Source organism: Rhineura floridana, chromosome 2, assembly GCF_030035675.1.
Source record: "Rhineura floridana isolate rRhiFlo1 chromosome 2, rRhiFlo1.hap2, whole genome shotgun sequence".
Classification (NCBI taxonomy): Eukaryota; Metazoa; Chordata; class Lepidosauria; order Squamata; family Rhineuridae; genus Rhineura; species Rhineura floridana.
The window spans coordinates 218,749,795-218,777,630 of NC_084481.1; the positions used below are offsets into that span (position 1 = coordinate 218,749,795).

The window sequence follows — 27,836 nt, forward strand, 5'->3', positions numbered from 1 at the left end:
TGGTCTGAATGATCCTGACTTTAGTGTTCAGTGATACATCTTTGAGGACCTTTTCTACTTCTGTCATAGGCACCCTCTCCAGTCCTAGCCTTCTTCTGATTTCTTGACTATTATCTCCATTTTGGTTAATGACTGTGCCAAGGTATTGATAATCCTTTACAGGTTCAATGTCCTCATTGTCAACGTTAACGTTACAGGAATCTTCTGTTGTCATTACTTTAGTTTTTTGACGTTCAGCTGTAATCCTGCTTTTGTGCTTTCCTCTTTAACTTTCATCAGCATTTGTCACAAATCATTACTGGTTTCTGCTAGTAATATGGTATCGTCTGCATATCTTAAATTATTGATATTTCTCCCCCCTATTTTCACACCTCCTCCTTCTTGGTCCAATCCCACTTTCTGTACGATATGTTCTGCGTATAGATTAAACAATTTTTTGTTCTTGTTATATGCCTTCAAATCAATTACGACTTATGGCGACCCTATGAATCAGCGACCTCCAATAGCATCTGTTCAGATCTTGTAAGTTCAGGTCTGTGGCTTATTTTATGGAATCAACACATCTCTTGCTTGGACTTCCTCTTTTTCTACTCCCTTCTGTTTTTCCCAGCATTATTGTCTTTTCTAGTGAATCATGTCTTCTCATTATGTGTCCAAAGTATGATAACCTCAGTTTCATCATTTTAGCTTCTACAGGAATACCCCACTATACGGACCTTCACTTGATGGACACTCGCGAGTACGGACATACTTACAATACTGTTTACATACTTCACTTCGCAAGAACGGACACTTAACCTTTGGTTGTGGCCTGTTCTTTCGGTGGGGGGTGGAAAGAGACGCAACCGCGAATCAGCTGGGAGGCGTGATCGCGATCATCTGAGAGGCGTGGCAGTGCAGCAGGAGAGGCTTTAGCGTGGGGCTTTGAGGCTCCATGTGAAGGAGAGGTGGCACAGTGGCGGCGCAAGTGAAAAAAGGTAGTGCTTCATTTTAAGTACATTTTCGGTTTACGTACTTGCTCTGGACCCATTGCGTACCTTAATGCGGGGTATTCCTGTAATAGGGTGATAAAAATACACCTGTCTCACACCCTTTCTGATGGGGAACCAATTGCTTTTTCCATATTCTGTCCTTACAGTAGCCTGTTGTCCAGAGTATAGGTTGCGCATCAGGACAATCAGATGCTTGGCCGCCCCATTTCTTTTAAAGCATTCCATAGTTTCTAATGATCTACACAATCAAAGGCTTTGCTGTAATCTATAAAGCACAGGGTGACTTTCTTCTGAAATTCCTTGGTCTGTTCCATTATCCAATGTATGTTTGCAATATGATCTCTGGTACCTCTTCCGTTTCTAAATCCATCTTGGACATCTGGGATTTCTTGCTTCATATATGGTAAGAACCTTTGTTGTAGAATCTTGAGTATTTAGTTGCATGGGATATTAAGGCAATAGCTGGATAATTATTGCATTCCCTGGTATCACCTTTCTTTGGAATTGGGATGTATATCTAACGGTTCCAGTCGGTAGGATGTTGCTTTATTTTCCATATTTTTGACAAATTTTTGTCAAAATTAGGACAGATTCAGTCGCAGTAACTTGTAGCAACTCTATTGATATGCCATCTGTTCCTGGTGATTTGTTCCTTCCAAGTATTTAAAGAGCAGCTTCCACCTCACATTCTAAAAATTCTGGTTCTTCATCATACGGTTTCTCCATGACTGAATCTGTCATCCTTGCATCTCTTTTATAGAGTTCTTCAGTGTATTGCTTCCATCTTCCTTTTATTTTATCTCAGTCAGTCAATGTATTCCCCTGTTGATCTCTTGATCAAGGGCTCTTGTTCTACCTTTTTTATTATCCTCTCTTATTTCTATACAATAATTGTTGTAATAGTTCTTTGTCCCTACATACTAGTTGCTGTATTGTTGCATTTAGGGTTCTAACCGTGTTTCTGTTTCCTTTTGCTTTCCTTCTCTCTTTAATCATTTTAAGAGTTTTATCAGTCATCCATTGAGGTCTTTCTCTCTTTTTAACTGGAGGAATTGTCTTTTTGCATTCTTCCCTGATAATGTCTCTGACTTCACTCCATAGATCTTCTGGTTCTCTGTCAACTAAGTTTAAAGCCTCAAGTCTGTTCCTTATTTGATCTTTATGTTGTTCTGGGATGTTATTTAAATTGTATTTTGACATTATGATTGCTTGTTGTTCTTTAACTTTTCTCTGATTTTCGATATTACCAGTTCATTATCTGTATCGCAGTCTGCTCCTGTTCTTGTTTTCACAGAAAGTATGCAACTTCTCCATCTTCTGCTACCAATTATATAATCAATTTGATTCCTATATTGACCATTTGGTGATTTCCATGTGTACAGTCATCTTTTTGGTTGCTCAAAAAAATGTGTTTGCAAGAAACAAATTATTGGCTTCACAGAATTGAATAGGTCTTTCTCCTGCTTCATTTCTATCTCCTAACCCATTTCCCCACAATTTCTAGTTCTCTGTTCCCTACTTTTGCATTCCAGTCCGCCATGATTATCAGCACATCTTGTTTTGGTTTGTGATCAATTTCTTCCTGTACTTCTGTGCAAAATCTCTCCAATTCCTCTTCTTCTGTGTTTGCCATTGGAGCATAGACTTGGATGATGGTTATATTAATAGGTTTTTGTTAAATTTCACTGATACCACTCACTCAGACCTTGCATTGTATCTCCTAATTGCTTTTGCTGCATCACTTCTCACTATTAAAGCAACCCCGTTTCTTCATAATTTATCATTTCTTGCATAAAATATTTTGTAGTTGCTTGACAGAAAGTGTCCCGTTCCCATCCATTTTAATTCACTCACACCAAGTATTGTAATGTTGATATGTTACCGTTTCTTTCTTGACAATTTCTAACTTTCCCTGGTTCATGCTTCTCACATTCCATGTTCCTATTGTGTACGTCATACAACTCCAGACTCTCCTTTCGCATCTGTGCGCGTCAGCCTCTGGGCTTCCTTTCGACTTTGACCCAGCCGTGTCATTAGTCACAGCGCTACTCATCCTTTGTTCTTCCCCAGTAGCTTGGTGGGTGCCTTCTGACCTGGGGGTCTCATCTTCCAGCACTATCTCATGTTGCATTTTGGATACTCTGTTCATAGGGTTTTCCTGGTAAGAGGTATTCAGAGGTGGTTTACTATTGCCTTTCTCTGTGTCTGGATGCATCTGAGTCTGGTGTCTCAGCTTTGGCCATTCTGCCTTGGTTGACCCTGTTAGCAGTCTAGCCTCTTGGCCTAGACTCCTAACAGCTTTGCTGTCAGCTTCTTCAACACTCTCAAACCCCCTCACCATGTTCAGGTATGCATCCTAGAGGGAGATTATTTCCATAGCATCCTCTAAAAAAAACCCCAGTCACCCCAAACCAAAAGCCATAAATGCTGTTTATTTCCTCTTTGACCCCCATGTTTTATTGCATTAATATACTGAATGCAATCCAATCAGCTCTCCACACATGCCTCCTTATCCTTTGAAGGGGGCTTTTCATTTTGGGGGGAACATCACACACAGCACCTGCTTTATGAGTGTATTTCCTCCTGTTTAGCTTGGAATACAGTGTGTTGCTGTCTTGATCTATGTGATTTGAGATGCACACCTTAAATCTTTCCCCTCCGCCCAAGAATTTTCCCCTTCAATGCTATGGTGCACAGTAAAATTGTGGGAAGGTTCAGTTAGTAACTGGAAATAGCTGCCCTCCATCCCAGGAAAGCCCTGTGCTAGATGGGTTAAGTTGTTCATCTTTTCAGCCGTATCAGTGGGTGAAAGGGCTAATGCGAGCTGAAGGATACCTGCATGTGTGCAATGCAGGGATCAGATGTGGCCTTTGCCTGATGCCAAAACAACATAAAAGTTGGTGTCCAAGGTGTGGAATCAATAAATAGCTGTGCATAAGCTGGTCTGTGTATGCATTTAATAGCCTTCCTGGTCTCCCAGACTCGGGAGGCGTGGGCCATAAAGCTAAACACACAAATGCATACAGTAGAACAGAATAACATTTAAACTAATTTCGTTGAAATGTTGCTATTCTGTTGCTATTTGATCTTGAGCCCTAAAGGCCTGCGTAAACAGGTGGGCCTTAAAGGTGCTCGGGGTTGGTCTCTGGCAGGCCTACTAAGGGAGGGAATTCCACAAAGGGGAGGGTGGCTACTGAGAACCCCCCCTCTCCATGCTGTTGCTGTCCACACTCTTGCTGTCTGATGCGCTGGTGTTCTGTGCTATTGTCTTACCCCATGATGTTGGAAGACAAGCGAATGCTTGTGGCTCTTGAGTGAAAGCAATATTGTTATGATTGTATAAATTTTTTGGCAGGCGTCTGGGCATGACCGTGTCTTTCTTGGACTGCTAAAATGCCATCTGTCATCCTGTTTCCTTATTCAGCAGGATGTTTCTCCTCCTCCTATGTGGGAAATGTGGATTGCTGGTAAATAGTTCCAAGGATTGAATTGACGTGCTGAGCTCTGTGAGCTGAAATCACTAGAAAGTTTTGGTCATGCTTCAATCTAATTAGCCTTTCCAGGCAAGATTAGGGTCACATCCACACTATATGTGTAAGGCACTACTATAGCACTTTAATGGTCATGGCTTGCCCCAAAGAATCCTGGGAATGGTAGCTTGTTAAGGTTGCTGAGAGTAGTTAGGAGAGCTCTGTTCCCCTCACAGAGCTACAATTCCCAGAGTTCTCTGGGAAGAGGGATTGATTGTTGAACTACTCTAGGAATTGTAACTCTGTGAGGGGAATAGGGCTCTCCTAACTCTCAGCACCCTTAGCAAACTCCAGTTCCCAGGATTCTTTGTGGCAAGCCATGACTGTTTAAATGTCATAGTCCTTTCAATGTATAGTGTGAATGAAGCCTAGGATTGGAAAATTCAAGATGGTAGCTTCAGTAGTACAGAGAATTACACTAGATAATACAGTTGAGCTTGTAAATAGGCACTCACCTGGTAGCCCTGTGGCAGTTGAATCCTGTTCAGGTGACCAAGCAGGGAAGCACCTGTGAATTTTGTTTTCTTTCTTTCCTTTCAAGTTGTCCATGCATCATGAAAGCCTAAGATAGGTACAGGCTAATCATTTTGTCTGTGAGAGCCAGTAACTTTTGTAGACTTACCAGTGGTGGCTGGTGCCAATTGGAACTGATATGGTGGAAGGCAGGGGTGCCAACAGTAAGTGGAACCAGAGCCAATGACAGGTTGAGCCAACTAACTCTAGTTTACTCCCCCATCCTCCTCCCTACTGAGGTTTGCAATGACAAAACTGAGATAAAGGCAAAAGAAGTTGAAAGACAGTGGAACGTTTTATGTGAGTCCGGATTCAACCCTTGCTGGGTTGATCTCATATCACCAACTCGTATGGTAAATTTTTGCTAAATAAGGAAGCCAGTGGTTGTAAGCTCACCATACTGGCGACAATCATCATGGGAAGTGTAATGACCAGCCAGAGCACTTTTGGTCTGATTTATTGTGACCTTGCTTTCTGGATTCTCTATGTTGGCTGGTGGGTGAGTGTTTGGAAGTATTGCGTCCTTCCTTTTGGGCAAGGGGTTAGTTTTTTCCTAGGCTTTAGATAGACTAGGATGAAACTGTTTGTTGTTAGTGTGTTGCCGAAGGTTCCTGTGGCTTTATGGGGGCTGTGGTTGCTGTTTTGCTTTTCTTATTGTACAATATATTTATTTTTGTTTTAAACAATGTTGTAAGTCGCTTGGACACTTTCAGGGTAACAAGTGACTAACAAATCTAATAAATAATAACCATAACCTTCCTCCAACCTGGTGCCCCCCCCCAGTTGTTGCCCATCAGCCCCAGCCAGCATAGCCAATGGTTGGCAATAATAGGAGTTGTCATCCAACAACATCTGATGTGCGCCTGGTTGAGGAAGGATGATCTACAAGGCTTCCTGGTTGCTTGCATTTCGTGTTTCTGTAATAGATTGTAAAATGCTAGGCTAAAGACTAGCAACTGGAAACCCTATGGAGCCATCCTGCTTCTGTCGTTTGGCCACCTGGGATGTATAAAGAAAGGCACCTGCAGCACTGGGAATTGCTTGTGGTCATCCAGTTTGGGACCAGAGGCTGGGGCCTTGGTCAACCATCCCCCATCCCTTTCTGACAAACTTCTTTACTGACCCAAGTACTTACTAGGTGGGAAACCTATTGCTGGACTCCCAACTCCCATCAGCCCCAAACCAGCATGGCCAGTGGTCAGGGATGATGTGAGTTGTAGTCCAGCAATGTCTTCAGGGCCACAGGTTTCCCATCCTTTGGCTAGACCAATGGCAAAGGGGAGTGTTCACATTTGTGCCAGTTGGAATGAAGAAAGGTCGCAAATTTGTATGCTTGTACAAGGAACTCAGGGCGTTGGATTTGGCTTAATGCTTGGAAATTAATTGCTAACATGACGGGCAGGATTTTTAATCATATCGCCATCAAGTCTTGCAGATTTCATGTTTGGTTTTTTAAAGTGGTTTACTGGCAGGTGAACCACTTAAAAAAAAAAAGACTTGATGACAATACGATTAAAAATCCTGCCCATCAAGTTGGACAGCCAGTGTGGCGTAGTGGTTAAGGTGTTGGACTACGACCTGGGAGACCAGGGTTCGAATCCCCACACAGCCATGAAGCTCACTGGGTGACCTTGGGCCAGTCACTGCCTCTCAGCCTCAAGAAAACCTTATTCATAGGGTCGACATAAGTCAAAATCGACTTGAAGGCAGGACATTTACATTTATTTACTGACAGGTGAGGTGAACGTGTTGCTCCAACTTGTTTTAGGTTGCTGCTTTTAAGTTTTAAATTGCTCAACAGTACATATTGCCGAGCGGAGGCCAGCAGCTTGCTTAGTGAAAAGGACTACATTGGAAATACAGGGACACACACAAGCCCTGTGGGAAGTAACTCAGTTACACATTTTCAGTAGGATGTATGGAATGCTCGTAACATTTTTGCATACATAGTGGATGCCAAATTATAGCTGAAGGACATGTTGCTGTCATCTTGCACTGGCAAACTATTGTGCTGGCATTTTGTGCTGGCCAGAGTTTTAAGGTAAGCCCTTTGCAAATCTTGAGGTGGCCATAAGTGTCATGGATGGATCCAGAAATGTGCTAGTGGGAAAATGTCTGGCAGTGGCGCTGTTCCATGAGTTGTTGTGTAAGAGCCAGCAGAAGACATGTGTGACAGTGTGCAGAAGATTGTGCAAAACCTCGCTCTGACGCCCATCTTGAAATCTTGTGCAAGAGGTTGTACAACATTTTTGTGCTAGCAGGCACCTTGAGATCTCGTGGAAGAAATTGTGTGACATCTTTGTGCTAGTGTGCACCTTGAGACCTTGTGGAAAAGATTGTGCAATATCTTGTGCTAGTATGCATGGGGAGATCTTGGGCAGAAGATTGCTGACTGCCTTGCGTAAATGGAAGCATACCTCAGTTCTCTTTTCTTTTGCAAGGTTCTGTTGCTAGGTCAGAAAAAGGCCTTTTGTGCCCAGAAGAGGTCTTCTTATCACAAAATGGCACCTCTGGATCCACCTCTCAATTTGTGCTCCTTTTACCCCCTTACTTTTGATCCTTGGCCCTGTGTTGCATGGGAGACTAAACAGTGCAATCCTACACATATCTGTAAATTCCAGTAAGTTCAAAGGGATTTACTCCTTGGTAAGTGTATATAGGATTGCAGCCTAAATCATGACTTTTGAACCACTCACAGCTCCCAAGCAATTCAAGTGTGGATTGTGAATAGGTGACAAATTGTCTTAATAGTATGCTTGTTAAAAATTTATTAAAATGGTGAACTGTAGGTGAAAGAATGTGTGCTTTGGCTGTTAATTGCAGCATGAATAGCCTTTGCAAAGCACTGGAAATGGCAGACAGAACCATTAAAAGCATGTATTTTTTTAAGAAATAGGATATGATTTAATTAAAGCTCATTACAAATTGATTCTGCATTAGCAAGCTAGCTAAATGTGGGCTGGATGGAACAACTATCAAGTGGATCCATAGTTGGCTACAGGATCATACTCAAAAAGTGCTTATCAGTGGTTCCTTTGCAAATGGGGGGGAAGGTAATGAGCGGGGTATTGCAGGGCTCGGTCCTGGGCCCAGTGCTGTTCAACATTTTTATTGAAGACCAAGGGGAGTTACGATCGCACTCCTTAAGTACTTGAAAGGTTGTCACACAGAGGAGGTCCAGGATCACTTCTTGATCATCCCAGAGTGCAGGACACAGACTAATGGGCTCAAGTTACAGGAAGACAGATTTTGAATGAACATCAGGAAAGACTTTCTAACTGTTAGAGTGGTATGACAATGGAGTCAATTACCTAGGGATGTGGTGGGCTCTCTAACACTGGAGGCAGTCAAGAAGCAGCTGGACAGCCACCTGTCAGGTATACCCTAATTTGGATTCCTGCATTGAGCATTTGGATTCCTGCATTGGACTCAATGGCCTTACTCCAACTCTACTATTCTATTATTTTATGAATTGTTGTTATATGCCTTCAAGTTGATTACGACTTGTGGCAACCCTATGAATCTTTTTGGATATATTCATAGGGTTTTCATGGTAAGACGTATTCAGAGGTGGTTTATTATTGCCTTCCTGTAAGCCTATGGCATCCAATATTCCCAGGCAGTCTCCCATCCAAGTGCTAACCAGGCCTGACTCTGCTTAGCTTCCAAGATCAGATGAGATCGGGCGCGTTCAGGGTAGTATGGCCATTGGCGATTTTATGAATAGCAAGATCAAAAATAAATATTGATGGCACCTATGACAATGACTGCCAGAGAAAAGACAAAGAAACCAAGATACATGTTCAGAAGAAAATGAGAATTTGGGCTGGGGGAGGGGTAAATGGCAGGCAAATATATTTAAAGGAGAGAAGAGATGTGCAGAATGAAACTAAAAGGGGGGGATTAGTGAGGGGAGCAGGGCTGTGGAGTCGGTACGCTAAACCTTCGACTCCGACTCCGACTCCTCTATTTTTCTACTGTCCGACTCCGACTCCACCCAAAATTGTTTCCAACTCCACAGCCCTGGAAAGGGCTGTAAATATCTTTTTAAATTGGAAGCTCTCATAGGAGCATTTTTATTGCTGCCTGAATATGCGCTGATCTTGGCATCACAGCATTTTTCTTCATCTGGGTCCTGTGTCATACACTGACACACAAAATGTTTTCCATCTTGAGTTATGGTGAAATGCTCAACTACAGCTGACTTCATGGGAAGCTTCTTTGACATTTAGAATTTATATTTTAAAAAATTTGTCAATCAAAATTTATTTCGAAGTCGGAGTCGGTACATTTCTACCGACTCCAACTCCACCCAAAATTGCTTCCGACTCCACGACTCCACAGTCCTGGTGGGGAGGAAGAAAAGACCAACATCCACTGCCCTGGTCTGCCAAGACTTAAGCCAGAGAATCCATCTGAAGCTGAAAAATCATGGGGAACAATTAAAACAAGACAATCCCTTCCTAAACCCCTGCAAGCTAATAGACATGACGCAAAAGGAAAAAAGGACAGGGAGGGAAAAGGAATGGTCAGTTTATTAACAGAGAACTGTCAGTTTGACTCCCCACACACAAAGAATGCAGCAGGACAAGGGGGTTGAAATAAGATTGGGGGGGTATTTCCAGCTAAAGATAATAGAATATAAAAGAATAAGATAAAAGCAATTGAAAAGGCACAGGCAATTTTGAAAGAAAGAAAAAGTGCAAGAGAGAGAGGCCCAAGGGATGGGAAGAAACCAGTTCACTTAACTAAGGTCCATCATGACAAAGAATAAAAATAAAAGTGCAGGGTTAATGATATATATATATGGAAGGAAAGGAGGCAAACAGAAGCAGCAGAAAATCAAGTTAACTACAGATCTTTGGATAGTCATATTTATTTTAGAACAGGGTGGGGAACTGGATTCAACCAGTGAGCCAGATCCTTACTTCACCCACTCTCATGGGCCAACTTTGACAGGTGGGTGTTGCCTGCAGGGTTTGAAATGAAACCTTGTAGGCAGAGGCACAGGGCTTTGCAGGGACTGACTGTAATTGTCAGTGCTTGCAGAGGCACCGGCTTTGCAGATAGTGATGATAAGCTGATCGTTGGTCCCTGCAAAGCCCCGATGTTTACATTTTCAAAAGATTTACAGATGCTTGAGGTTGTATCCAGTGTTGTTGTTATATGCCTTCAAGTCAATTACAACTTATGGCAACCCTATGAATCTTTCTGGATATATCCATAGGGCTTTCATGGTAAGAGGTATTCAGAGGTGCTTTACCATTGCCTTCCTCTAGTATCCAGTGTAGGTCAAAGTCGTTTAGTGGTATACTTGTTCCACTGGAGAAATGTTTTGTGCCAGCAGAACATTGTTATGCGAGAGAATGCATATGCAGGTTGCTGGTTATGAAGTTTCCACCAGCCCGACTGTTGCACTGGATTCCTCTGTTGCACAGCTCCCCTGTTAAAACCAACCTGTCCACTAGCGCAACAGCCCCTGAGCTAACAGAACACTGGATATAGCCCTTAATCAAAAAACTCTCTTAAGTGGTGTCGCAAGACTCTCTAAGAGCCTGATATCCTTCCCAAAAGTCAATCCTCTCTCAAGTAGTAGATCTCTAAAGTGTGTGTTGCTCAGCAGGTAGACTTGCTTCTGCCTATGACGGATGGTGAGTTACCCCTTGCAGTTCCTGGAAGCAAGCAGCCAACTCACTGCTCTGGATACAGGCCTTAGAGCGGCTGTGGCTGTAGGCAGGTGCAGTCCCTCCAACCCCTGGTGGAGGATGAGTCATGATGCTAAGATACGATAATGTAATTTGCATGTAGAACTGCTCAATATTAAATCTGCCTTGCTGCAGCAGAGCAGCTTGTAAACACAGACTGTGGGAATAGGTGGGTCCGCAGCGTGCGGTCTGCTGATGGCATTGGTATGCATGGCTGGTTCCTAAAGCGGCAACTGAGGCAGCGGAAGGCAGCTCTTATTAACAACAGTGTGAAGTAACCTAGATTTTGCTCTCATTTGTTCACTGAGCACATACATGATTAATGGGTTCTATCTGAGCGAAAGGGCGGGCGTCCTTTTAAAAAGAGACTTTAATCAGGAAGGGGCTGGATGTTCTTGCAGTTTTAGGAAATGTATCTGGTATGTCGATGGCAGGACTAAGGGAATTGGCTTTGGAATTTGAGCCTCACTTTCACTGCATTGGCAGCATCTTGTTTGGTGCCTATATACCATTTGTTTGGGAATGGGAGTGTTGATGGATACACTGGTATGTGCAAAGCATAGTAATCTGGGTATAATTGCAGAAGGCCTGGAAGTTCAAGGCAGTGGCAGGGTTCAGCTCTGCAGAAATCATGGAAGAGAATTAATTGCACAGAAGGGCCATAGCTCAGAATTAATTGCACAGAAGGGCCATAGCTGAGTGGCAGAGCATCTGCTTTGCATGCCAGAGGGTCCAGGTTCAGCCCCTGGCATCTCCAGGTAGGGCGGGGAATGTCCCCAGCCTGAAATCCTAGAGAGCCGCTGCTAGTCAGTGTGGACAACACTGAGCCAGATGGACCAATGGTCTGCCTTGGTATATGCTTTTATGTTCACCTCTTTTTATTCTATGTTACACATTGGTGCCTGTTATTGGAAAGGCTGTTGGGTCAATGCTCCTGCATTTATCCCCAAATTAATATGCACACATGCAAATGCTTAGGAATGCACAGACTTACTCTGCTGCACTGCTCAGTGGTGGACTAAGAACATAAGAAGAGCCCTGTTGGATCAGGCCAAAGGCCCATCTAGTCCAGCATGCTGTAGTGGCCAACCAGATGCTTCTGGGAAGTCTGAAAGCAGGACCTGAACGCGGCAGCACTTTTCCCATTTGTGATTCCCAGCAATTGGCATTCAGGGAAAAAGGTAACCTAAGGAAGCTGAAGTATGTACAATAAAATTAACTGTTAACTTGAGCTTTTAGGAATAAACCTTTCTCTCCTCCACCCTCTGTTCAAGGAACATAGGAAGTTCCTTTATACTGGATCAGACTATTTGTTTATCTGGCCCATCTGCTCTGATTGGCAGTGTCTAGGACTGGCAGAATGAGGTGCCTGTCTCAGCTGGCAGATGCTGGAGAGGGGAGTCAGAGGACAATGGCATGGAGCTGGAGGACTGAGCTGTGTGTGCTATGGGGCCTAAGCTAGCACCCTCTAAGCTAGCCTGCTGCCCTCAGATGCAGTGCTGGGAAAATTCATTTTAAAAAGGACTTAAGGGCCCCTTCTGCACTATGCATTTAAAGTAGTGTTAGTCCACTTTAAACGGTCATGGCTTCTCCCAAAGAATCCTGGGAAGGGTAGTTTGTTAAGGGTGCTGAGAGTTGTTAGGAGACCCCTATTCGCCTCGCAGAGCTACAATTCCCAGAATTCCCTGGGAGGAGAGATTGACTGGTAAACCACTCTGAGAACTGTGTGAACTCTGCCTAGTGCTAAGACCAACCCGGATTTGTCCCTTTCTCGCTCTCCTTGCTCTGTTGTCTTCCATAGGTTGAATTTTAGACTGTAAACTCCTAGGGGCAGGGATCTGCTCTCTTAATGCTTAATAAAGTGTTTGGAACTCTCTCCTGTTACACGTCAGACAGACGCTGTCCTCTATTGACTTTCTGGAGCCTCTTGAAGACATTTCTTTTTCAACAAGTCTTTAAAAGTGGAGATCTTTAGCCCAAATCAGTATCTGTATTGGATTTATATGTGGAACTGTTTTTAATTGTCTATATATACCGAACTGGTTTTACGTATGGAATTGTGTTTATTGTTGATGTTTTTACCGTGAAGTTTGAGATAGTTTATGGGAAGTGATTCATAAATGGAATCAAAGAAAGAAAAAGTTGCATCCATTGAAGTCATCCACTTTGGGGAAGTTTTCCTGCTTGCGCAACAAAACTTCCCCTCCCTCTGCTCCACTTGTTTGCCTGCCAAATCTGTTCTGAGGATTCCGGGGGGGGGGGGTAGCACAGGGGCACATTGGGAGAGGGAGGGAAATCTGTTACACAAGCAGAAGTCCTCGCGCAAACAGGATGACTTTAATGGACACGACCCAAATTGTTGTGTGCATGGTGCTGGTACTGTGTGCAAATGTTGTTTTTGTATAATTATATTGGAGACAGAGGCTGCTTGCAACATGGGGCTTGTTGCATTAGTTTAATCGATTAAAATAGTAGCACTTCTGTCTCAGTTTCTAAAATTTCTTTCACACTGCAGTACCTGTTGCGTTATGGAACGGTAGGTTTTTCAGCCGATTTACCGGCACTTCGCGCAAATGTCTTTCACGGGGCTGCAATGAACAACATCTTGTTTTAGTCCCTCACCTGTTATATGCATGTGCACAGTAGTTCCCCACTGGGTAAGAGGTCTAAGATCTCGTCCAGTCACCATACAATCCCTCTCCCTTTAGCATCTGAGAGAGAGAGAGAGAGAGATATGCCACACAGGGAAGTATGTGGGAAATGCTGTTGCTACCCACGCCTGCGCCGGATACTGGTACAAGTTTCATCAGGAAAAAAAGATGCACCTAAAAGGTGGGAACACACTGCATACTGGGATGCCTGTCACATGAGCGGCCACAGCTAGTGAAAAACTCCCATGGCTTTCTGGGTTCCCAAGCTTGCAAATGGATTATTTCTGGTATCATTTATCATGAAAATTTGCACTAAATTTACACTAGAATTCCAGAACTAACTTGTACATCGTGTGAAAGATCAAATATAATGCACAAATTTCCAGATAAGAAATCATCAGAATACCAGAATAAAGTGCAGTGTGAAAGCAGCCAGAGAACTGTTCAAATCCTTATCCAGGCAGCATCTGCTTTTCTCATATGAACAAGCGACTGAATGAACCTCAGAAGCAGTTCTGAACCACCTCGGTCTCGTGGATTCCAGGAATGAAAGAGAGGCAAGGCAAAAGCCTCCGATTGGTGTGCGGGACACCCAAATAAATTAGAGCTTGAAGTAGGCCATAACTGTGTAACAGCAGCCTAGTTTGATTGGACATGCAGGACAATGTTAAGTTAGACAGACTTGGCTGACTATGGGTAGCACTCATGCTAAGCCTCGTTATCTCTGGTGCCTTTTCAGGAATACTAATTTGTACATGGTTGTGCACTTCAAAAGTTTTGTTCTCATAACAATGGGAACGTTGGCAAGAATAATAGTAGAACTTGGATGAAGAGTTGTCTGAAAACGTCTGCCAAAAAAGAACATTAGTGGCCGAGTAGAAGAACTATTATGGGGTATATTCTGCATTCTCCACATAGCAATTACCGGGTTGGAACAGTAGGGCATATAGGCGACACACAGCCTCAAATGCTTTCATGTGGCTTCCAGACTTTTCCCATGCTCCACATGAAGCTTGAGAAGTTCAGCCTTTTGTTGTTTTTCTTTTTGTCTTTGTGTAAAGTTTCTAGTCCTCATGAATACAAAGAACTGGAAAGACCAGTGTGTCACCACATAGTGCTAATTTTTTTAAAAACCAAATGGGTTATGTTTTCAAATCCTACAGTAACAAAGGCCATCTCATGACTGATTGGTCTCTGTCACTCATTATTTTAAATATTTGGTATTAACAATACAAGGGGACATTTTTGCTCCAGCAGGTGTATTTGGACTTGGAGGGTGAGAGATTCTGCAGTACTACTTTTCCAGGCTGTTTTTGACATGTAGCACATTATGTTAATGGACAGTATTCTTTTTGGCTTTACCTAGTTGCTGGTTTTCTAAGTTATATAATCCTTAGGGACTCACAAAAATGTGTAGACTTTTTGTTTGTCATATCTTCTCTGTGTCTGTTTCCCATGTACAATCACATCCCTATTTACAATACCCGCACATGCGCACACCACTCACACATGCATACCCTTTTCACACATTCAGATTCTAACAGTTGACCACCATTTTGATAGATCTGCTCCACCCCTCTGCACCCCACTGGTTCCTCCTATACTTAGCATGCTAACAGCTTTTTAAATATACTCTCAGAAGCTGGAATGTTCATTGACATTCCGTAATGCAGCAGCAGCTTAGCCAGCGTTGATGGTGGAGAGCTTATTTCAGTAAAATGAAGCCTGAGAGCTCCCCTCTTAGAGCCAATTGTTAGGGAGGTTTCAAAGACTGCAACTTGTGTTTGCCTCACTTTTTTTTCTTTGTGAAGTTTCTTCCATGGCTTTGTACACTAGCAAAGCCTTTTTTAAAAAAGCAAATTTAGACATTCTGTTCTTTTAGGGCTTTGTCTCTCTGAGTTCCCTAACGGATAATCAAAAATGGACTTTGACGTCACAGATACATGTAAGACTTGGTGAAACTGGGGGTCACCAACTCAGTGTTCATGGGCTCCCCCTTCATTGGTGCCCCTAGCAGAGGTCTCAGACTCTGAGCTTTCATTAAAAAATCCAGGAAATCTCTAGCTCTCCGAGAAAGGAAGTTATGAAGCCAAATGTGCAGGTACCCTTTCAACAGGTTAAGTCTTTTCTCGTATAGAAATATAATTATAGGAAAAGCTTTACCATAACTGCTCTCCAATTTTATGTTATGCCATGCATTCCATGGCAGCCATTTTGTGACTGGCACCCACAGCACTCTGTCAAAATTTGAAATGTGTCCACTGGTCCAAAAAGGCTGATGACTTCTGGCTTAAACCATCTGCCCTGAATCAGGGCTTTTCAAATTAATGCTTCCCCCGCCCGCCTGCCTGCTGAAAGGCGGATCAGGAACTCACCTGCCAGCAACACCTCCCCCTTGTACTTCATTTGGCAGATGTGTGAAAGGGCTATATGTGACTCCCCCCTCAGTATGGGAGGGTGTTCATTTGAATATCCTTAATGTTCAGTACCATGAGCATTCCCAGCAGACATCCACTTACCTGGTCTTGAAAACCTCCAAAGATAAAGAAAGCAGAAAGATTCATATCCATCTAACTCAGGAGTTGCCAACCTTTTTGTACCAGAGGGTATATTTCAAATTTTGAGAGTGCACTGGCACCACCAGTCAAAATGGCTCCAGGTGGGTATGGCATAACACAAATTAGCTGCCATGGGGGCATGGCATGACACAGAATTAGAGAATAGTCATGGTGAAACTTTTCTCATAATTCTATTTCCATACTTTAAACAAGGCTTGATCTGTTGAATTTCTGCCTACCTGTAAAAGGCACAAGAACCCTGTTTTTCCCCAATGCCAACCTTAACCAAAGCTTAGGCTGCCATCCTGTACCCACTTACCTGGATATAAGCCCCATTAAACACAAAAAGACTTACTTCTTAGTTGACATGGATACCATTACATTGTAAGTTAACTATAAGATGAATTCTTAATGAGTCACTGGTCTTTAGCTCCTGCAAAGTAGAAAACATGCCTAATCCTCTTTGCAAAGTTTTCACATTTGCCTTTTTGGGGGAGGGGGAATTCTTTAATATTCACCCACACTTACTGTGTAGATCTATTTGCAGAAAATAATTTCTAGGCACTACCTGATCTCAGGGAAATCCAGCACAGGAAACATGCATCCTGGTTGCTAGGGAAAAAGGAACAGCAAACTATGGAGATTGCAAGGACTAGGGAAAAAGAAGCAGGAAAAGTACATTAAAAGAGAGAGCAAAACAGCATCTCTTTAGGACCCCAAGGATTCCTATTGACTAGAGTCTAAACAACTCACTTATCAATCACAGCTCTGATTTCATTTCTTGACTTCATTACTTGAAAAGTTGTCACACAGAGGAGGGCCAGGATCTCTTCTTGATCATCCCAGAGTGCAGGACTCAGAATAATAGGCTCAAGGTACAGGAAATCAGAGTTCAGCTGAATATCAGGAAAAACTTTCTAACTGTTAGACTGATATGACAATGCAACTATTTACCTAGGGGGATGGTGGGCTCTCCAACACTGGAGGCTTTCAAGAGTCAGCTGAACCTGTTGGGTATGCTTTAACCAGGATTCCTGCATTGAGCAGGGGGTTGGACTCGATGGCCTTATAGGCCCCTTCCAACTCTTCTTTTCTGTGGTTCTAATAACAGTGAGGGACAGGAGCAGCCAGGTAGTCTCATTTCACATACACAGGCATAGAAGGGTACCTTCACATTTTGCTCCATAACTTTCTTTCTAGGAGGACTAGGGCCTTCCTTTTTTTTTTTTAAAGAAAGCTCAGATTCCGGGTTGCCTGCAGGGGGTGCCACTGAAGGCCTTTGCAGGCACTGTGGCACCTGTAGGCAATGGGTTGGCAACCCCTGATCTAAACTGAATTATTTGTCTAGCCTTGGGCACCTTCTCTTAAGAACCGCTTTACCACCTACTGTATGTCCCAAGGCAATCACTGCAATTATCTCGGGGACCATTCTTGGTAGTCTCCCATTGAGCCAGAAGCACAACTCATGTTGATGAGGAGTCGTGCCGTCACTGTAGTGAGCCCAATTCAATGGAACCCCCTCCCAGTGGAGATCAGGCAGGTACTGTCCCTACTAAGTTTCAGAAGCCTGGATGAAACTGTTTTATTCCAGAAGGCCTTTGCAACATGAATGCTATGCTGATGTTTAATTTATGTTTTAAAATTTTATATAGTGTATGTTTTTATTTTTCTGAGCCACTGTAGGAACCAAATGGTAAAGAGCAAGGTATAACATTTTAAAACAAATATAAATAAACTGCACAGAGGCTATGTCTGTCAATGGCTATTACCTTCATAGCTGCGTGGAACCTCTGCATGTTCATAGAATCATAGAATAGTAGAGTTGGAAGGGGCCTATAAGGCCATCAAGTCCAACCCCCTGAGCAATGCAGGAATTCAAATCAAAACATTCCCGACAGATGGCTGTCCAGCTGCCTCTTGAATGCCTCCAGTGTCAGAGAGCCCACTACCTCTCTAGGTAATTGGTTCCATTGTCATATGGCTCTAACAGTTAGGAAGTTTTTCCTAATGTTCAGTCAAAATCTGGCTTCCTGCAACTTGAGCCCGTTATTCCGTGTCCTGCACTCTGGGATGACCGAGAAGAGATCCCATCCCTCCTCTATGTGACAACCTTTTATGTTCAGAGGCAGTATATCTGAATGCGAAATACAAGGGACAGGCAACAGGGAAGAGCTGTTGCCTTTATGCCCAGCTCATGGGAGAACTACCTGGATCTTCGATCTGAATCAGTAGGGCTCTTCTTATATTCTTAGCTATGTTCCTTTTTCAAGGGTAATATATTTTCAAGTGATTTTTGGTGTTGATGTACCAAATGTCCTCCTGTTACCACAGGGGGTTGTCCTGTTGGTAAGATCCATGATTGCTAAACAATAACAACAACAAATACCATCAGATTCCGGGCTTGGCATGAACAGGATTTGTGATTAATGCCAAGACCCAGGCATTGAGCTGAAGCCAATTTTAATGTAGAAGAATATCGAGTGGGCAATAAGAGATTGTTTCCAAGCTGCTGCTGCCGCCTGTGCTTCTCTGCGCTCCTGCTGGGTCGACATCCTCCTTCTGTTGGCTTCTGGAGATGAATGGGGACAGACCCGGAGCGAGGGCAAAGTTAACCCTCTGGGAGGCAAAAATAGTTTCACTCCCTGGGATGCCCAAAGTCCCCAATCGTACAATTGTGCCTTCTGTTGAGAGCATGCTGGTCTCAATGAACTTCGATGGTGCTGTTGTCATGCAAAGTGATTGATGGGCAGGATTGCACTCCACTGGCTGTGCGTCTGAAATTTGCAGGGGGCTTGTGGTTACCCCAGTAGAGCAGAAAATGCTTGGAGGGAGGGGTGAGAAATAGCAGCAAGGCACTTTTGCCTCTTCCACGGAGCAACTTGGTTATGCGGATGTGGAGGATGTATATTCTGTGTCGGAGGCAGAGAGGAAGGTACATTCTCAGGTACATACGAAGCTGCATAATTTGATACTGACTTTGCTTGTCATTGGGAAGAACAAGGTACTGAAGCCTTCTTAAAGCTATGGTGGCCATTGCCCACAGGCTTTCAAGCATATCTTTACATTCATAAGAACCAGAAGCTTGCTTTTTTAAAAAAAATGGGAGAAAAACTAATTTTTCCAGGAAACTGAATCCTGTATTCCAGCTATCCTGAACCTCATGCCCTCCAGATGTTTTGGACTACAACTCCCATCAGACACAGTGGCCAGAGGTCAAGGATCATGGGAACTGTAGTCCAACATCTGGAGGGCATCATGTTGGGGAAGGCTTCTGTGTCCAGTACCCACTGCCTATGCTTCCCCCCCCATGCTCCCATGGGATTATGTCATGCATATGTTACCTAGTATATTCATGACATTCACATTTAAAGGCAGCTGTCAGATCAAACCCAACTTTCTGGCCTACTCATAGGAACTGCCTTATGCCACATCAGATTGTTTGTCCATCTAGCTTAGTACTCTCTGCTCTGACAGGCAGCTGCTCTCCAGGATGTTGAGCAGATATATTTTTCCCCCTTTCACTCCTACTTGACTATTTTAAACTGGTGATGGCAGGGGCTGAGGCTGGGACCTTCCACATGCAAATAGTGTGCTCTTTCACTGAACTGTGGTTTCTGTTTCTCTTCCAAAAAAAAGGTTCCTCCTTCCTTCCCCTCAGGCTTTCAAGCAAGTCCACAAAAGGTGCTAGACCATTTCCCCCCCAGCCTTTGGGTCTACAGATGTTGCTGGACTACAATCCCCAGTATTCCTGGCCATTGGCCATGCTGGCTGGGGCTGATGGGAGTTGTAGTCCAACATGTGGGGACCCAAAGGTTAGGATAGGCTGTGCCAGATTCTTCTTGCTAACTCGCTTTCCCAAGGCACACATCAAAGGCCATTGTGCAAGGTAGGCAAATGTGTAATTTCCCCATATCATTGCTTCTACTTCCTTACCGGATTTTCTCTTTGTGCATAAAAGGGGTGGGAGAAGAGGATGAAGAGAGGCTAGGCAGGGAGGCTAGGAAGAAACTGCGAGTAAGGTAACATAAGAGAGCCAGTGCAGCGTAGTGGTTAGACCAGCCTTTCCCAACTGGTGTGCCTCCAGATGTTGGACCACAATTCCCATCAGCCTCAGCCATTGGCAATGCTGGCTGAGGCTGATGGGAGTTGTGGTCCAACAACATCTGGAGGGACACTGGTTGGGAAAGGCTGGGTTAGACTGTTGGACTAGGACCTTGGAGAGCAGGATTCAAATCCCCACTTGGGCATAAAGCTTGGTGGGTGACCTTGGGCCAGTTGCAGTCTCTCAACCTAACCTACCTTACAGGGTTGTTATGTGGATAAAATGGAGAAGGAGGAAAACCATGCATGCCACCTTGAGCTCTTTGGAGGAAAGGTGGGGTATAAATGTAGTAATTAATTAATTAAGAACACAAAGAAGGACATCTGTGTGGGAGGGGGACTGTCCTGGGTACTGAAAACCCATCTTGGCTGCTGGAAGCCTTTCTTTTTTCTCCTTCTTCACAGAATGCTGCTCACCTGCAGATAAACTCTTCTTTATCACCACAGGGACTTGAAGATTGTTTTTTTCAGATGGAAGAGTTGACAAGAAAGAGTTAAAAATTTTAGGATCAAAATTCTCTTCTAGACACCTAGTGACATACTTAATATGCATAACCACTCTGAAAGCAGCTAACTGCATGGTAGGCCACTACCTCTTCCGTCAAAGTTTTTTGTAGACTTTTTTGGTAGTTTCTAAAATTGGAGCTCCATTGCTTGCAGTATAAGCACAGTTGCAACTGCTTATTTCCACAGCCTTTTCCCTAGTAGCAGTGAACGTGGATGGTGGACGGTACATGACTAGGTCGTCATCTGGCTTGTTCAAGATCTTGCTGCAAACCCTCCTCAACTTGATTCTTCCCAACATACAAATGTCTGCAAGTAAAATGTTTGGTTCGTTGCTCTGTAGCAGAAGGTGACCTCCCACTAGGCAGATGGGCCAGACAGCCTCTTGACTCAATGCTTTCCCCCCCCACTAGCAAAATAAGCAAAGAACATTCTCTGCCACAGCTAAGATTAAATTTGGTCAGATCCCTAGCCATGAGACAGCATGGCTTAGTGGTTAGAGGGACGGACTAGGACCAGGGAGACCTGGTTTCAAATACCTGCTCAGCCATGAAGCTCGCTACATGACCTTAACATAAGGATGTAAGACCAATTGTTCTGAATCAGACCAAAGGCCTATCATTCTGTTCTCACAGGGGGCAGCCAAATGCTCCTGGGAACAGTACAAGGAGGTTACTTGAGCGCAACAGCATCCTATTGCTGCTGTTCCCCAGTGACTATATTCAGAGACATATAGCCATTTTGGCTAGTTGCCACTGATACTCTCCATGAATTTGTCTGGTTCCCCTTTAAAGTTGTCCGATTTGATAGCCATTACATCTTAATGGTACCAAGTTCCATAGTTCAACTATGTGTTGTGTGAAGAAGTACTTTCCTTTGTCTGTCCTGAATCTTCCCACTTTCAGCTTCACTGTATGGACCTGGGTTCTAGTAATATATGAGAGGGAGATGAACGTCTCCTGTCCCCTTACACCTCTGTCATGTAATAATAATAATAATAATAAATTTAATTTCTTCGTCGCCTATCTGGCCAATGGCCACTCTAGGCGACTTACAAAATTATTAAAATACAATTAATAAAATACAGTAATACAATAAAAACAATAGATCTACAACAACAATATTAAAACTGGGTAGGAGGCATTACAATTATATCGATTAACCCTCCCCGGATACCCCGAAGGCCTGCTGAAAAAGCCAGGTCTTTAAGGCTTTCCGAAATACATTTAGGGAAGAGGCCTCCTTACTCTCCTGTTATTGAAACTGAGATGCCCCAAATGTTGTAACCATTGGGGAAATGCTTCAGCCCCTTGATTGTTTTTGTTGCCCTTTTTCAGCTCTGTAATTTGCTTTTTGAGGTGCGGTAATCAGAACTGAACACAGTATTTCACGAGTGCTTGTTTGCATCACAGATTTGTAAAAAGTCATTATGATACTGGCAGTTTTATTTTCTTTCCCTTTCTTAATCCCTAACATGGAATTTGCCCTTTTCACAGCTGCCACATACTGGGTCATTTTCACTGAGCTTTCCACTATGACCTCAAGGTCTTTTTCTTGATCATTTACTGCCAGCTCCGATCCCGTTAGCATATAGGTGAAGTGAGGATGTTTAACCTCAATATGCATCACTTTACACACATTACATGTCATTTGCCGTTTTAATGTCCATTCACCCAGTTTGTAGTTATCCTTTTGGAGCTCCTTACAATTCCTTTTTGTTTTTACAGCACTGGACAATTTGGACTAGTCACTGGCTCCTAGTGCAGCCTACATTACAGGGTTGTTGTGAGAATTGAAGTGGGAACCATATATGCAGCCCTGACCTCCTTAGAGAAAGGGCAGGATAAATAAATGTCAATAACAATGATCAATTGGGGTCTGATGGATTTTGTTCCACGGTTACCTATATCTGTAAGGCAGTGGGGGTCAGATGCAGACCTAATTGCCCATGCAACCTGCTTGCAGTTTCATCTGTGCAAAGGCAACCTTATCTGTTGTAAGAAGTGGTTCTCTCAAAGGCTGCATTTTAACCGCTTCTTTTTCATTCTAGGTACCGGAAGTGGTTCGCTCTCTCATGCTATTATCAGGACAATTGCTCCAATGGGACATCTGTATACAGTGGAATTTCACCAGCAGAGAGCTGAGAAAGCCATAGAAGAGTTTCAAGAGCACAAAGTGGGCCATTTGGTGACAGTGAAAAACCAAGATGTCTGCAAAAACGGGTTTGGCATCACTAATGTTGCAGATGCAGTATTCTTGGACATTCCCTCGCCATGGGAAGCTATAGAGCATGCAAAGTCAGCACTAAAGCACGAAGGTAAGTTACCTATTGCAAAATGTATCCATCTGGGGCAGGAGTGGAAAACCTTTGGTCCTCTAGATGTAGCAGAAGTACAATTCCCATCATCCTTTGTCCCTCCAGATGTCACTACAGCTCCCTTCAGCCCTAGCAAGCATGGTCAATGGCCAGGGATGATGGAAGTTGTAGTTCAGCAACATCTGCAGGACCAAAGGTTCCCCACTCCTGATCTAGGGCCTGGGATTGTGGGTGGTGGTGGTCTGTATCATACAAGCCCTCCAAATTCCACAGTTGGAGAACCTCACATGATGTGACTGGAAGACAAGATGTAGGTGTGTGAAGTATGTTTATCCTGCTTTATGCTCAAATACACATTTTATTATATAGTCACGGACCAGCTGCACAGTGTAAATAGGCTCACTTTAAAAAATTCATTCATTGAAATGTGATGCACATGCAAAATCTCTTTTGAAAATTTTGGAATTCTGGGGGAAATGTGGATGACTGGTAGTGGGAAGAGGCTAGGGAAAGGCCTGGGGCGGGGGCTGTCCCCTGTGTTGGGGCAGGGCAAATGAGGCTTGTGATGTGTGGCTTGTATTTTTATTCTGCACTTCCTGCCAAGGAGTTGCATGCATGTGTTTTTTTCCTGCCCATTTTATCCTCACAACAACCCTCTGAGGTAGATTAAACTGAGAATGACTGGCCCAAGGCCAACGGTACGGTTCAGTGGCTTGGTGGAGATTTGAACCTGAGTCCCCCTGGTTCTAGTCTAACACACTAACTACCATGACACACCATCACCCATGAAGGTCTGTGCTGTCTGTTCCAACTCTCTGTTTTTGATACATGCCAGCCAGAGATGTGTCTCAGACACTTTCTACCTCAAAGAGAATTGTGTAGGTCCCACCGTAGCCAATTATATTCAAGGTTGCTTTAAGATTTAAAAAAAAAATGGAGCAAAAGGCAGCTTCTCATTACAAAGGAATGTATGTCCTCTACACTAATATAATTGTTTCAGCAAAGCAACCCAAAGTCTGCTGTCTCTGACATCATGCAAAACCACATGTATTGCATAATTCTGCTCATAGTGCTTGTGATACTTATAGTAGCCAGTACTTAGGGGGAGGCAGGGACTAAGCTACGTTTCCCAGGTCTTCATGGTCCTAGGCCACATCAGCACCATACATTTAAAGCAGCATTATTCCACTTTAAATAGTCGTGGCTTCCTGCAAAGCATCCTGGGAAGTGTAGTTAAGCATGCTGAGAGTTGTTAGGAGACCTCTATTCCCCTCACAAAGCTACAATCCACACAGTTCCCTGGGAAGAGGAATTAACTGTTAGACCACAGTAGGAATTGTAGCTCTGTGAGGGGAACAGGGCTCTCCTAAACAACTCCCAGCACCCTTAACCAACTACACTCCCAAGGATTCTTTAGGGGAAGCCATGGCTGTTTAAAGTGCTACAACACTGCTTTAAATGTATAGTGCGGATGGGGCCAAAGTTTAGGCTTCCTCCACATCATTCCACTGACACAACCACCATATTCTGCCTACTGAAGGTTGCTCTTGAACACAGCATGCTGCACGTCCAAGCACTGTCGGAAGGTTTTAAGCTACCGCAGCCCTGTGGTAAATAGCGCAGGAAGCTAATGACCCACCAGAACATTTAAAAGTTGAGAGATGGAAAGAATTTAGAAGCTTGCAGAGCTCAAAACACCCACACACGCCTGCAGTGTGGGTTTATCAGCGGGCCACAGGGGCACTTGGCTGCACGGAGCACAGTTCCTGTGGAAACAGTTGCTGAACTCCCTGAGATACTAAATGCACCACCTTCTGAAGCATGTTAAAGTCAGCAAACCAACCGTAACTGGTTCCTTTACCATCTATTTGCTTCTAAGTATCTCACTTTTCAACCGCCTTGAGGGTTATATTGTTTTTCTTTTTTTCTTAAAAAAAAAAAAAGATTTATGAAAACGTCATCTCACAGTGGGTCTGGTTGTGATTAATATACAAAAACGCCAAGGCCCATCTGCTGTATGCGTTTAAAGAAGTATCACACCACTTTAAACAATCATCGATTCCCCAAAGAATCCTGGGAACTGTAGTTTGTTAAGGGTGCTGAGCATTGTTAGGAAGCCCCTGTTCCCCTTACAGAGGTACAATTCCCAGAGTTCCCTGAGAAGTGGGGTTCATCGTTAAATTACTCTGGGAATTGCAGCTCTGTGAGGAGATCTAGGGCTCTCCCGACAAGTCTCAGCACCCTTTTTTGCAGGCAAAGAGCTGTGTATTACAGTTAGGATGGCCAAATTCACTTTGCCTGCCAAGAAATCTTAGCCCAGTATATAAAAGATCCCTGGGTGGCTTCTGCTTTTGATTGTCGTGAGGCAAGCAGGGAGGGGGCGGGTAGACGAGAGCGAAGCAGAGGATGAGGACTTGGACTGGGGACCTGGGGAGGGGGCAGATAGCGAGAGGGACTCAAAGGGCGCCCCAGCCCCCGTCTTGGACAGTTCAGCCCCCTCGGCTCCTGACCCCCCTGTTATATTGATCAGGATGAGACCAAGGATAGAATAGAGCTTCTTTATTTAATAATTCTTAAACATATGAGCTTGTTCTGCGCTAGGCCTCACCCAGCACGCTCAACACTGACTAACTAACCCCAGTAACTAAATCAGTCTAACTCCCCCTAGGGTGTATAATACCCTCCAGAGAAAGCTAACTCTTTCTTTGCTGTGCATCTAACATAGAGACACATTTCACTACACCCCCCTGTGGAAGCACTGCCAACGCCAGAAAATCAACTTTGCACATCAGACGTTTCCCAGCCGAGCACAGCCCGGCTTCCCCCGCCAGAACTGTCATCTAGCAGCCCCCCTCTGTCAGAGATGGAAGCTTAGGTCAAACCACCTTTGCCCCGCTCTCGGAGGCATTTGAGGCGGGAAATTCAACAGACTGAGCTGAGGAGGAGCCTGCGTGTGTGCGCACGATCCAAGCCTACTTAAGGGGACTCGGGGGGGGGGGCCCAGTTGCAGGGTCAACATCTTAGTGCCGTGTTAGTGTTACTAACGTCATCAGTGTTACTATGCTTCCTTCATCAGTGTTACTTTAGGGCCAAAGTTCCTAGCAAGCGTAGTTAGGTTAATGAGGTGCACTGCTTTTGATGGATCTATAACTTTAATAAATGAAAAAACCACAGATGTGTCTGTGACTGAGTCCTTCAATGATGGGCAGCACATTGATTGACTTTTCTGGCTCTAAAGGCTTTTAAAGGTCTTTAGATATGATTTGAGCTCTGAGAGTTCTGTTAGAACCCTTATGAAGTCGAAATTCATTGTATTTGTTATTGTACCAGTGGGGAGCATTGAAGTTATTTGGATGGTACCCAACGAAGAAGATCCTCTAGCACAGCCTTTCCCAACTAGTGGGCCACCAGATGTTGTTGGACCACAATTCCCATCTTTCCTGACCATTGGCAATGCTGGCTGAGGCTGATGGGAGTTGTGGTCCAACAACATCTGGTGGCCCACTAGTTGGGAAAGGCTGCTCTAGCATGAGCAACAGAGGTTCTCCTCCCTGTTCTGTCCCTGTGCATCCCCTGCGCTCTCTCCAAGTCTGCTCTAGAGGGTTCGGGAAAAACCCAGAACAGTTGAGGGAGGGAGCGGAAGTTGGCAGTATGGTTGGAGCCAGTATGCTTCTGAACTCCAGCTGCTGGAAACTGCAAGAGGGGCGAGTACTTTTGCACACAGATCCTGCTTGCGGGCTTCCTATAGGCGTCTGGTTGGCCACAGTGAGAACAGGATGCTGGACTAGGTGGGCCATTGACCTGATCCTGCAGGGCTCTTCTTATGTTCCTAAGCTTCATTGCACAGCCAAAACTCCTTTCAGTACTAGGTCTACTTTATTGGATACCTCTCATTGTTCACTTTTGTATACATTGAAGGTTTTGGTTTTGTATTAAAAGATTGCAGAGGCCTTTAGTTGTAAGACAGGAGTGGACAGCCTTTTTCTGTTGGGGGCCGCACACCAACAGTGGGCGGGCTGAAGCCAAGAGTGGGTGGGTCCAGATCCTTGGGTGGGTGGGGCCACCCCCTTTTCTCTTGCTTCAGAAATCCCCCATTTCTTCTATCCTCTTTCCCCCGGTGATTCCTTTGTGCCATCCACTTGGAATTAGGCCAAGGGCCACATGAAATTGAGCCGAGGGCCACATATGGCCCACCTGTGGTGTAAGCAATAACGTTTATATTAACTGTCCAATTTCTAATTTGAAATTGGCCAAGATCTTCCTTAGAGCAGAAAAGGTTCCTGGTCTCAGATTTATCTGGCATTGCCCATACTTTTTCAGCCGATCCAATTAACGAGCGCTAGAGTTTTGCCCCTTGTTGTTGCTTGTTTTTAAATAAATGTGGTCATGTAAGAGCTGGCATAGCATAGTGGCAATGAGACTGAGCTGCAAATCAGGAAGCTCGAGGTTGAAATGTTGCCTTTTCCATGAACTCACTAGGTTGCCTTGAGCAAGCCATTTGTCTCTCTCAGATTCAGTCCCCCCATCTGCAATATGGGAATTATAACACTGGTCTACCTTACAGGGTTGTTGTAAGGATTGCAACTCCTTAATATATGCAAGGCACTTTGAACACTTATTTATTTATTAGATTTATATCCCACCCTTTCTCCCAGTAGGAGCCCAGGGTGGCAAACAAAAGCTTGAAAGTTATATACAAATCTTAAGTATTATTTTTGTTCAGTTTTATGGCCAGGATGTGCATGGGGCAAAAACCATGCATATGAGGATGATTAATAATAATTCCTGCTTTCTTCTGTATTTCTGTAAGGAGTAATATTGCTGTGGGTACTGGGCTCTTAACCATTAAGCTGTGCAGTCCTTGTGCTCAATTGCTAGGCTTGTCGTTGCTAAGATCCATTTAGACTTTTTCTTTAAAACAATTAAAAATAAGAGTGTCAGGTTTTGCAGTAAAAGGCAGAGATC

General features: G+C 43.9%; 1 protein-coding gene and 1 pseudogene across 3 annotated transcripts in view; one reads left to right on the forward strand and one right to left on the reverse strand.

The window, feature by feature from the left end:
* TRMT61A (tRNA methyltransferase 61A) overlaps positions 1–27,836 on the forward strand; it is a 73,715-nt gene that overhangs the window by 7,391 nt on the left and 38,488 nt on the right. For all 3 annotated transcript variants that reach the window (XM_061612249.1, XM_061612251.1, XM_061612250.1), the window contains exon 3: positions 22,605–22,871. In XM_061612249.1, coding sequence (XP_061468233.1) covers positions 22,605–22,871 — 267 coding nt within the window. The remainder of the gene's footprint in view (positions 1–22,604; positions 22,872–27,836) is intronic.
* LOC133378520 (5S ribosomal RNA) lies at positions 8,630–8,748 on the reverse strand (annotated as a pseudogene).